We start from the raw sequence: 12,895 nt of genomic DNA on the forward strand, positions 1-12,895 counted from the left end.
CCAGACCGCTTTTACTTAAACAAATATGTTTCTCAGCATTGGATCGTATGAGGGACATATCACAGTTATTAACTGTGTGATATAGAGTAGGGGCAGGCGGCGGAAGCGTGTGTGTGTGTCTGACTGTCTGGCTGTCAGAGACAGTGAGCCTGGGATTCATTTCGGCAGCCCCCCATTTTTCTCCTTTACATTGTGTTGTTTAGTGATTTCTATTGCACCACGTGCTTGAAGAAGCCAGTATTCAACAGAGCACAGTGCAAGGCCTTGATCTGAGATATCTTTTGTTTCCTTCAGCTATTTGTGGTTTGTGTTATGCATCATCTCTGGTAAATGCACTTTACAGATTTCCACATTTAGCTTCAATAAGTGCTCTCTATTATTCATGCTTATTTTCTGCTTGTAGTTAGTGTGGCGATTTGAGTATTAATAGCACCGCCATCACAGCGCTTCATTGCCTCAGTATGCGGACCCATATAAGCTGGCACCAGTTTAGTCTAACTGCGAATGGCCACTTAGGGTCACATAACCTAGGTTACCTACTCTGCTAAGACAGGAGGTTCCATGAGAAATAGGCCACAAGTTGTCAGTGCTGTCCACCTCTGGTGTTTTCAACATGGTTTTTATTTGGAGGGGTAGCTCTCTGCGTATGCTATCACCGCATATGATATTATGGGTCAAATCATGGGTGAAACCATTCTGAGGGTCCGGTGGGTGTTTTTTGTAGGTGAGACAAAGGAGCTTTGATTGCAGTAGCAGCTGCTACCGGACAGGAGTGGTGGGTTGGGAGGTAGGTTAATTAACAACAAAAAACCACTTACCTTGGAATGGCGCCTTAACTAAATTTGAGGGGGCCCCCTACAAGGTACATGGAGGAGCCCCGCTCTCGATTCAATCAGTAGCTCTCAGGCCAGTGTACTGTTCTCAGAGGGCCACCTGCAGCTCGGGGGCACCCCGCAGGGCAGGGGCCTGTGTTACACCACTGCCGCCGCCTCCCCTGCATCCTCTTCCTTCTTCCTTTCTGCAGTTCGGCTGGCAGCAGGAAGCATCAGTTGCAGCATTGTGATTGGTCTGAGCGCCGTGTATCTGAGGTCAGACTGTAACAGGGAGCCTGTGCATGTTCCTCACCAGGCTGTGTAATGTAGCCTGCTGGGGTACATTCAAAGTGTGCATCAATTGTTTGGTCGGCTCAAGTGGGCCGGCCAAACAGTTCATGCGGACTTTGGTAGTGCAATCCACTCCTCCTCTGCTCTGGCCAGCCACGCCCCACCCCACACTGAACACATGCCACTGACTGCATGCATTAGGAAAAATAAAATGATAATAACGATACGTTATTTTCATTTTACTTTTACTTTTTGCACAGTGGGGGCAACGCTTCCCTGCCCTAGCGGTGGAGCCGCCATTGTTTAATTGGCTCCATCTGTTCCAGTGGAAGGTGTCAAAAGCAGGGGTACTTAGATGTGCAGCATCCACTAAAGCCGCTCTCAACAAAGATTTGTACAGGGTGCTATTTGCAAGTGGGTTTTCTGGATTGGCTTAGTTGCCTCAAGTTGCAGGGATTGAGATGGTCCAGCCCACGATTGATGACCAGTGACATTATCTGGAAATCTGATTATCGGAGATATGTTTTTCTATGAAATTGAGACTACAGACAACCAATGTGGTGGGTTTGAGGTGCGGAATAATGATTGACAAGAAAGGGATGTGCAGATGCCTGGGTTTCAAATGTGCAGTGGTTTGGTCTTTTTTGGTTTGCCTGCAGAGATAGTTTTGTTTGATCCTTTGGGAGTTTTTAGAACGCAGTGGGAGAGCAAATATGTCTTGTTTTATGACAAATTGTTTTTGATTACTTTTGGGATATATATGGTTATGTTGTGTTGAGTTGTGTTATGTGGCATTTGTATAACACACAGCTGCCATAAGTATTGCATCATTGCTCTCAAGTAGCCCGTAGCTATTACAGGCAGACCTGTAGAATTTCATTAGTGAGGGATGTGGTTGTAGTATGCCCAGTGTGTGAAGAGTTGGTTGTGGCAAGTGAGGTTCTCACACGTGGTCTGTCGTGTCGCCGCAAACTTGATGCTGCTGTTATGCGTACCCATGATTATAGAGCATGCGAGAGGAAATATGGTATGCTTAATGCACTATAAATTTACATCTCTGATCAAGGAAATGTCATGTGCTGTCTCCTCATTTATGGAGGTGATGGTACGACCCAAAGAAATCAGCAAATACCACTGGGTACATTGCAGTTGTCGATGTAAATATATTTCTCAGTGCTTGGCACCCTGTCCAGGTATCCCTTGTTTCAGTAAATTCATAAATTGATTGCCCCTGGTCAAGAAAATCCACAGCTCTAAGTCTGGTCCATTGCAGAAGATCCCTTTCAATTTAATACTGTGCCAGCTACGTGCTTCAACCTGGTGCCTATTGGCACACCAGATTTGGAGGGGGCTGACAAATTCTCACAGTGAGCTAAATCCACTTCTGTGTTGGTCATTGGTATATCCTTGCCTGTGCCTCTCCCACAGCCGGCAGAACATTTTTTAGTCTCTGTCGCACCCATGACAGTTGGATAGTGCATGAGAAGCTTCCAATAAATAAACAAATGACTATTTTCTGTGCTCATTTATCTAGCCGTGTTTTACTTTGGTTGCGTGGTTGCATATGCTTATTGAGTGATGTCCTTGTGTCTCTCTTGTGGTTGATGCTCCCTGCAGGCTGTGGCTTGGATCTCCGGCTCTGGCGAGAAGATGCTTGCTGGATACTCAGAGCTGGGAGACTCGCTCATAGTTCTCCGGCAGATTCAGGAGACCTTTCATGCCTTCCAAGCCCTAGCCAAGGTGAGGCGATGGGAGCCCAGGAGCTAGATCCCACCACTAGTTCTGTAAGAAAGAAGACCAGGGGTCAGGGGTGGGACTTGTGAAGGTAAGACTAGTACACAGGAGGATGGATGACGTCAGGTTCTAGGTGGGAGGTGGCCCTGGAGGAGCAGAAAGGGGCAAGGGAAACGACAGGGGAGTAGGGAATCTGGAGGGGTCGGAGGTAACAACTATGGAAGGTAGAGATAGGTAGACTTGTTGAGAGGGGAAAGCAGAGCAATAGAGAGAAGAGACCATGGAACGCAGAGCAGTAACTTGTGAGAGGACTATGCGGCTAACTGCCAAAGACTGTCTGTGTGAGGGACACTGGCGGGTGGATGACATTTGACACTCGGTGAAGGGGAGATTGGCAACTGGGGGTCAGAGGTGACACAGAGGAAAAGAAGAGAATGGAGACTGGATGGAGACAGGGTCAGAGATGACACTGGAGAGTTAGGGAAAAATGTCTGGGCTTCACCTCCTTCACTTGGAAATGGGAGAGAGAAGACATCAAAGGTGACAAGAAAAACTATTTAAACTGTGAGGAGATACAGTATGCAAGGATCCTAGAGATCATATCAATGGAGATGAGAGTGACAGCAAGAGTTGGCACAGCAGGATGGGAATAGAGCCTGGAGATTAGGTAACTGGATGGAGGCATAAGCGAGAGACCAGGGGGTCAGAGGTGACGCCGGCTGACCAAGATGGAGATCAGGGGTCAGAGTCAACATCTGGGGCAGGAGTGAGGAGAGAGGGATTGTTGACAGACATATTACCAGATGAGGGAATAAGAGGAGATGCCCAGCAGTGACAGTGGAGGTGAAAGAGGTGTGGCAGTGACATTCGTGTGTGGAAGGTACAGGTTCACCCTGAGATGATGGTGTGGTGAGCCATAGTTCAGAGGTGATAGTGATTTGAATAAGAGTTTATCGGTGATGGCCTTCTTATTATTCCTAGGAGAAAATCCGGAGGGGCCGTGAAGCCTTGGGGCAGGTGGATTCTTCTGGCTTAACAACCAAGCCTGACCCACAAGCCTGCAAGACCAAGATGGAGAGCTTTCTGCAGGGCCTGGAGAGGAAGGAGGTCGAGATTCAGAAGACCATCCTTCTGCAGGAGTTCTTCCAGAGGGTGAGCATGCCGGTCAAGTGTCAGGGCTAGAGGGAGTGCGCGTAGTGAAAGAGGGAACTCTTAGACTAGATGGTTGCAAGGAGAGGTGCCTGTCGAGAGGGATACACTAGGAGACAGGATGCTGAGAAAGGCCTGTATCACCTTTTAAGCCACAAAGAAGAGAAGGGATACTAATGTATCTCAAAGTGAGGGTCTTGTGTGAAAGGACTATACCCACCTGAGGGATACTGGGAGGGGCGATGTTGTGACAGCACATCCTAGCAGAGGGGGGTAAGAAGAGCTGGAATATTGAGATGGTCAGTTACAGGCTGAGACTGAAACTGAGAAGACCCTCTAAGTGAGTCCTCCGCAGACGTGTTTTGTAGTTTCCAATTGAGACCCTGTCTGAAGGATGGAATTCAGTGAAAGAGCCCTTTTGGGTGGAAAGTGACCTTGGTAATTTGGAGGATGATACACTGGATATGTAGGGACCAAATCATGAAGAGGGTGAGTGAGAAACAGAAGCCATGTCAGGGGGGTAGAGAAGGAAACCGCAGTGGGAGGAACTCACGAGGCCCCCTCGGAGAACTAGGCCATAAAAGGAATAATACCCCTGAGAAGTGGCCAGACCTCTCTAGAAGAGGATAACTTGATGAACTGTTGAGACCCTTTTCATGATTTGCATAGAATATGGAAATAAAAGTAAGTGTTCACCTAAGATTAGTGTAGGAAAGTAGATGGATTACTACCTTAGTAAATGCAATATTGTGAGTTCAGAGATACCCCTGTCGGAGGGAGTATTAGGTACTCTTTTGCTTTGCTTCATAATATCTACTCCCATCACATTGGCTGTGAGTAAATAACTTTTGACCTTCTCTCCATTTTTTTCTGTAGACCCACAAATGGACCCTAGAGGGCGTAAAGCGCTTAGCAGCTGTTGGCGAAGGGTCGGGCACTGCGAGACAGAACCAAGACGTCCTGGCATCCCTGGCACAGTATCAACAGCAGCACCCAGTCATCCCAGAGCAGCTCTTCCAAGAAATGAAGGCCCTGGCCCTGGAGCTCCAGAGTCAGAAGGCACTGAGAGAGTGGGCCCAGTGCTGGTCCAAGTGCCAGGAGATGGAGAAGATTTTCCACAAGAAGATGGAAGCAGCCCTAAAAGACAAGAAGGCCTTTGAGAAGGCCCCAGTCAGCCCTGACGCCCTGGCTGGCAGGCTAAACTGTGCCAATGAGAAGGAGGAATCCAGTTCTGAAGCACTAAAGGGCAAAAAGCCAACGCATTCAGATAAAGGGCAACTTAGCCCCAAAGTACTAATAAAAAGCAAGAAAGTTACTACTGAGAAAGTTGAAATTAGCCCTGAGGCTCCTAAGGGTAAGAAGGCAACTGTATCAGAGGAAGTCCTGACCAGGCCCGAAGTTCTTAAAGGCAAAAAGCCATCTTCTCCGGGGAAAGTCCAGGCTAGCCAAGAAGCTCTAAAGGCAAAGAAGCCACCTGCCCCTGAGAAGAGTCCATCTGGCTCTGAGGGCCACCGTAAGCGATCGGACAGCATCAGCACAGTTTCAGAAAAAGGGGAAGGCAGACGTTTTTGGGGCTTGGGCTCCATGCTCAGCCCTTCCAGGAGCATGACCTCACTGCTGGCTCCCCAAACCCCAAGCAGTACGACGGGTTCTCCCGATGCCCTGTCGGGGGCGCTGGCAGAAGACAGTGACTGGGATACAGTCTTCGTGGACAGCGAGAGGTACGACGGTTCTCGCGTGGGCCTGGGCTCTACCGCGTCCTGGGCGCCGACTCTGCCAGTATGTGACAAAGCCTCACGCGACCCACGAAGCAGGGGCGCTGCATCAGAGGGTTCTGCCTCCCCCTGCCCGAATCCTCGACTCCCCTCCCCTAGGGGGCTGCTGCTGAAGAAGTCTCAAAGCACAGTCTCTTCTCCACCACAGGGTCAGAGGTCAATCAGCGAGCCCGGCCCAGGTCAGGGAAAGGTTGGCGTGTACATTCGGGGGCTGGAGGTGAGCAGCACGGAGGTGGTGGACCGCACCTGCTCGCCAAAGGAACATGTCATGATAGGCAGAGGTGGGGCCTTCTCCGCTGATGCCCCCTGGGGGGGAACCCCAAGAATGGAGAGGAAGAGAAGGATTGGGTGAGTAAGACAGGTCTAACAAGACCTGCAGTTGATGAGGTTACTGCTGCACTGGTGTCTGATCCAAGCAGGCACAGCTAGGACACCATATCCAATCACCCTGGACCCAGCAGCACACTGGTGTTCAAGTGAATGGTGAGCATTAATATGGCTAGTGTTATCTAACTTGGGCCAGCAACACACTGGGGCTAGTATCACAATAGCAAGAATCTAACTGGAGTGCGGTTAGTCTGTGACCTGTGGTTCCAGAGTCAGCAGAAGAACTTCTGAGTTCTTTGGTGTTTTTGGGACGACTGAGAGATTCACCATTTAGCCTTGAAGGGAGTCTCTGGGATCACAAAAGAAGTGGGCACACAGTGGGTGGATGAAAATATGCTGTAAATTCGGCTAGCAGGAATGCAAATGCGTTGAATAATCAGACACAGTCAAATACTACAATAATCAGAATGTGAAAACTATTCTTTACAGAATCCAGGAGGGAAACAGTGCATAATTGAGAGAAACCTAGGAGAGACTGCAAGATGCAGTCACTTGGGAACACCTGAGTGTTGTAAAATATTTTTTTGTTTTTGTTTTTTAAAATCATTCCACCCGATGTTGTCAGATCAAGCACATATGTAGTGCCAAGCAGCCTGCCTGCTGGGCGCCATCTTCAGAGATCTTTGTTCCATCTCCTTTTGTCCCAAACACCAGTGCTGTGCTGAGAGGACTTCTCTGAATTAGAGTGTTTGTAGTTTACAGCACAATTGGGGGGGAAACAGTCACCAAGAGGTGGCAATGTAGCTGGATGACCTGTTTTCAAAATGATTCCGAATCCGAACCAAAGCTTAATACAGCTCAGCATTTCCATTACTGCATCGTCAAACCAGAACTGATGCAAGCCCCTTTATTTGACCACATCAGCCTGAAAAATCATGCACCTCTTTGAGTGCCTGAGACCCAAATTCTGGGAAAGTCTTCAACCTCCGAGACATATGAAAGGGAGAACACTGAAACATAGAATCTGTGGATGTAAATGATAATAAATCAATTAAAAACCACCTCCAATTTAAACTGGAAGGGGGCTTTGGTTTATCTCCCACCTGGCAAAAAAGAAAGATGTAATCTCGAAGCTTATGGAATGGTTAGCCCCACGTATCTTAGCAGCAGATCACTTTTTGCTCTTGGGGGATCTTAACTACCATAAGGATAATCAATCTGACACTGATTCTATCCGTCATAGATTTAGAAACCCTTGGCCTCTACTAAAAGGTAGTGGGTCCATCTCACATAGCTGAGCATACTCTGGATGTAGTTTTCACCAATACCCCGAACGTAGTGGTTGATCCCCCCAGTTGTCCTGGTGTGGACTGATCACTTCTCTCTAAATTTTCTCTTATATGTTCAGAAACCTAGTGCTGTCTTCCACGATGTGTTGAAACGTACTAAACCTTGGAGGAAGGTTGTCCCCTCCACCTTCTTCCCTGTTTTTACTCCTCCTGTTTTGAGGGACTATGAAGACATAGATCTTGCATTAAAGGCTTTTGAGGAATAATTTACTAAGGCCCTCTGAAACTGAGCAAAATGAAAAAGAAAATCCTCTATTTCCCTGGTATACTGTATGCCTAAAAATCTGGGTGTCTTAAATCTTTCTATGACTGTAACTTTAAAACCATTTCTGGAACTTGTTTCAGCCTGATGTGCATGCTTAGGAAGGGTTTTCATTGGACCCCTCTGCATGCCAGGAAGACCCTGGTCTAGGCGTTGATAGTGAGCCGCCTGGACTATGGAAATTCACTAACGGTCGGAATGAACGAAGGCCTCCTTTCCAGACTTCAGGTGGTGCAGAATACAGCAGTGCCTTGTTTGTAATCTTCCTCTTCGATCCCCATCCGCTCCCTTCATTGGCTTCCTATAAAAATAGCATGCACTATCCAAAGTTTTGTGTCTTGTTTTTAAATCATTGCACGGAAAGTGACCTTGTTATCTTGAAAATATACTACAGCCTTATATCTCAGTACGCCAGCTTAGATCCAGTGACCTACTACTGTATGCCCCAAATGTATCCATACAGATAGATTTAGGGGCTGTTCCTTCACTTTCCTGGTCCCAAATCACTGGAATCAGCTACTTTTGCCCATCCGCTCTTGCTCAGATCTAATCCTTTTCAAGAAATTTCTGCAGACATGGCTGTTTGATCTCTAATCATTGTATATCACTTTGAACTGTTTCTGATGGCTTCGGCGCCGAGAAATCCCAAATAAAATAAATAAATACATGAGATTATGGGCACTCCATCTTAATATAAGGTGTAGCCCACCCATGGCCATCTCTCTAGATGAGAGGTCAGCGTACAAGACCCTCGTGCAAAGAGACAAAGCGTCATATGCAGTTCCTGCACCATGTGGTACAAGGGGTGGTTTCGGGAGGCCTTGGAACCAGTGCGCACACAAAGACGCAAAACTCCTTGCGCCAATTGTAGACTACTTTATTTAGATGGAGAAAAGTAATCCCTTAACCCATTCAGTACCAGGCTGCTAGCAACAAGGCCAGAAAGACAGGTAGTGTACCAAAATACACCCTGCTGCCGAAAGCACATTGCATGAAATCACCCATTATTCAGAACTTCTGACTGGTGGAGCGCGTAAGAAAACTGAGGCATGGGGGAAACACCCAGTGCTGACAGCGTACTGTTGAACGGGTACTGTCATCGTCTGTCCATGGACCCCTGTTACCCCCTAGGGGCTAGTTGGCTGAGCTCATGGGATTCCTCCCAGAAAGTGAACAGGAATGACAGAGGCCTGTCACTAATTAGCTGCACCGGTGCCATGGCATGGGAACCAAATAGCATTACATGAAGCACCCAGAAGCCCAAGTACAGAAAGCAAGGCACAAACAACCTGAACAGAAGCGAAGCAATGGGTCTCTGCAGAGAAGGCCTCTCAGTGGGCACAGCTGAGCAGAAAGCACAGCACTGAGGCAGCCCTCATTTCAGGAATTAATGCCAAGTATTAGGTAGGGCCGTACTGAGGCAGAGGCCCGGGGAGCACGTTTATCTAGGCCTTTCGACCACCAGTGAACATATTACAGTCAGTGCCCTAGAAGTGAGGCGAGGCCACGATAATGAGTCTCAGCATTCCAGCCGTAAGTAGTTCAACATGCCACATGTACCAACACGCAGGCGCATGAAGGTGCCAGCATCCAAGTATGCTCAGCTTGCAGCATTTTTAAGCACCACCAGGTTATGGGCTGGACGTTGTGCATTTTCTGCCATCTAGTGGTCAAGGGCTCACACTTGCATGATCGTTTCCTTCTTATTATTTTATTCTGCCATTTCATGTTTTGATTCTAATTGAACGTTGGTGTTTTCTCCTGGGGAGCTGAAAGTGCTTGAATAAACTTGCCTCGAGTGACTCACTTCCTGGCAGACATGATAGCGTGAGTCATTGCCAGCTGGCTGTGACTTAAGGCTAGGGTGACCAGGCGTCCCCGTTTTGCCAGCACGGTCCCCGTTTTTACCCAGCTGTCCCAGCAAATTTCAAGAAATGTAACTCATGTCCCCGTTTTTGGAGAGGGTTGACTGAAAACGGTGGGAGGTGTTTTTTATGTTTTACAAAGCAGAAATAGTTAGCAGTTGTTTCAAGAAAGCAATTTAATTAACAGGCAGGCTACTGGGCTTAAAAATTGCATTTTATGTATGTTCTTACTGCCTGTTCTGTAATTCTCTGCTGAGGAGCGCCCTCATCGCTTGAAGTAAAATTATAGTCCTTCTTCTATTTTTGTGAAATGTCCCGGTTTTTGGCTTTAAAATTCTGGTCACCCTACTTAAGGCCCTGTGATTGAAGACAGATTTCCTTCCAGTTTCTGACCTCCATGGCTCAGCCGCTGTCTTTGTTAGGAGCTCAGCCGCTGTCTTTTAGGGGCCTGTTACACATTTCTCACGTTTCCTGATTCCATATGTGAGTGGCTCATGCAGTCCAGGTTTTTTCTTTGCATTAAGGCACTTACAGTCCTAAATTTAGATTGAAATAAACAGGAGAAATCACAGACTGAAGCAAGAACCTGAACTGTAATGTTCACATAATTGTAATTGCATTTATATAGCGCTTGGTACATGTGTAGCGCTTAACCCCGGGCAGCACGCTGCTTCAGAACCCAAAGTCGTTAGTTAGTCCTATGTTATTGTGCCCTGAAGCCGACCGTTCCCTGAAAGCACTCCCGTTTAGTGGTAGGTTAATCTAATAAGAGTTAGCTGTCATCATTATAGGGAAAGGCACCTGTATGAGTTCATGCAGGTGTCAGGTGGGGGGAGGGTTAACACATGAGGTAGAGGAGAACCAGTCGTGTTAGGTTGGAGGGCGATCAGTTTCCAAAATGAGACATTGTGATGGCTGATATCAGTTGTGAGCAGTTTGCAGAGATACAGTGATGGGTGTTAAGGGTGAACATGCAGTGACTTCGAGAAGGTTGTGCTCAGGGCGCAGAGGGAGGCATGGAGATGGTGAACGGGAACCAACAGACATTTTAAGTAAAGCCCGGTTTTGGTTTTCCTGGTCAGGTTTTCGGAATAAGGGTGGGGGTATGGCGTGCAAGTTGAGGATGCAAGACTGCAGAAAGAAGAAACATCATTTGCATGTGAAGATAGCAGTATAGTAGGTAATTTGATAGGTGCTACAGTAAGGCAAATAATCGGTCCTCTGTTAGGTCACCGCTAGGACACAGCTTCAGCAAGGAGAGTGGAAACGGAAAGGAATGGCTGGATGCAAGTATTGAAAGGAGATGCTGCAAATGCTGGAGCGAAAGATACTGATGCTCACTCAGGTGTGGCTGAGTATTAATGGGATCAATTCAGGATCTCTGGTTGTGACAGGGCGCAAGATGGGGGATCAGACAGTGGAAGTGCAATGCCTGCATTCGTGAGGGTGGAGAGCCAGACACAGGGGTGAGGCGGCTCCCTGGACACACTCAAGAAGGCTTTGTAAGCAAGGGGCTGCTGGCTAGACTTTCTGAAGCAGCCTTTTCTTATATGGTGAGGGTGAAGGTGGGACTGCAGGTTTCTGTCGTGCAACGTGAAGGCCCTCTAGGGGAAGCACAGCCTACTGTTGTCTTTCATGGTCACACTTTGTTTGACTGTTGGCAAGGAAATATGGAACTGGGGCACGTAAGACCTATGATGGGTTTGTAAAGAGGGGGCTCAGCCTATAATTTGAGAATCACTATCACGTTGGCCAGGGGAGTTGATGTGCAATTCATCCGGCCTGTACCATGGGCGAGCTGGGCCCACGCTCGGGCCCTGACCTTCAAAGGGGCGCAGGAGCCGCCTGCATCACTCTCCCACCAACATGGCTCTAAGTAAAAGTCTAGCAAACACTGTTCTGAAGTCTGTGCTTTTAGTTTCTCTTGTCCTCTCTCATTTCCCCTTGCCCCTCCCATTTACCCAATTCACTGACAATTAAAGATGCCAAGTGGTTGAAGGCACCTCATTTTGTATCGGCCAGGGCACTTTATCCAGTATTAGGGGTATCTTTCATAGATTCACATGCCTGAATCATTCCCCGTCGTCGGGGTGGGAGTCCCCGGTACATAAAAAGAGTAATGTCATAAAGACATATACATAGTAATAGGCCAGAGGCCTCTCATTAGTAACATATCCATGTCCTTTTGTAAAAAGGACCAAACTTTGGCCAAGAGCCAATCAGAACCTTACTGGAAGGAGCCCTAGTCCCTCAGATTTTCTACCGCACGTCGTGCTAAGGGAGTCTCCACTGAGCTCTGCTCAGCTTCTTTGTATTTCTGGATTTTTTTCCACATATTTTTCTCAGAATTGTCTTTCTGTGAGGGATTTTCAGTTTAGCCATGGCTGATACTCCAAAAAAGGGGCTCTTTAGAACTTGTGCCTCTTGTGGCAAGAAGAGGCTTCATGTAGATGACAGGCATGAGGACTGCCTTTACTGTCTCTACCCTGACCATTCAGCAAAGGATTGTAAAGTCTGCCGCACTTTTTCAGCCAAAACTCTCAAGGACAGAGAGGGGCCGCCTGCTGATATGGCTTCAGAGACTCAAGGAGAAGGATCAAGCAGTCTCTTCAGGTGAGACTGAGTGTTCCATTAGGAGTATACACTCTTCTCCCAAAAGGCCTAGAACGTCATCCCCAGAACCATCTTTGCAGCCACCTCAAAAGAAGACGCCCAAGTCTTCAGAGGTTCGTTCTAAGGCCATTGCTGTGAAGGTTTCTCAACAAGACCCTGCCTTCAAGAAACCTTTTGTGACGTCTTCAGCTCTGCCTGTGACAACGCCGACAGCCACTATCTCCACGTCGATGGCGTCATCTTTAACATCAACGTCGACGACTACTACATCCTCGTCGACAGGTAGGTCTGTTCCATCTCTTATTGTTATCAAAAAGTCATCGACGACTCCACCGTCGACAAGCGCCTCATCGTCGACGAAGTCAAAATCGTCATCGTCGACAAAAGCACCATCGACGTCGACGAAAGCCTCATCATCGTCCACTAAATCGTCATCGACGGTAAAGGCTCCATCGACGATGACAAGTTCATCGTCGATGAGATCATCGTCGTCGACACCAGCGTCGGCGAAGCCATCGACGAAGCAACCATCGTCGGCGACAGACGTCGTCATCGAAGAAGACACCGCCGACGACGGAATCTGTTTTGATTGTCGACGTTCCCCCATCGACGGGCTCGACGACGGTAGAGTCGCCTCCTTTGAAGTGTACTTATACGCACTTCAAGATGACCACGCGTACTCTCACGCCAGAATTGACCTCTCCGAGCAGGGTCCAGC

The 12,895-nt window shown here is 47.8% G+C and overlaps 1 protein-coding gene across 2 annotated transcripts in view; it reads left to right on the plus strand.

The window, feature by feature from the left end:
• Positions 1-12,895, plus strand: part of ARHGEF40 (Rho guanine nucleotide exchange factor 40) — a 382,900-nt gene that overhangs the window by 228,373 nt on the left and 141,632 nt on the right. Inside the window, exons 12-14 of one of the 2 annotated variants that reach the window (XM_078644086.1) lie at positions 2,721-2,843; positions 3,819-3,989; positions 4,863-6,109. In XM_078644086.1, coding sequence (XP_078500212.1) covers positions 2,721-2,843; positions 3,819-3,989; positions 4,863-6,109 — 1,541 coding nt within the window. The remainder of the gene's footprint in view (positions 1-2,720; positions 2,844-3,818; positions 3,990-4,862; positions 6,110-12,895) is intronic. The other variant, XM_078644087.1, reaches the window with a different exon arrangement.

This window comes from Lissotriton helveticus, chromosome 5_1 (assembly GCF_964261635.1).
Source record: "Lissotriton helveticus chromosome 5_1, aLisHel1.1, whole genome shotgun sequence".
In the NCBI taxonomy this organism is placed as follows: domain Eukaryota; kingdom Metazoa; phylum Chordata; class Amphibia; order Caudata; family Salamandridae; genus Lissotriton; species Lissotriton helveticus.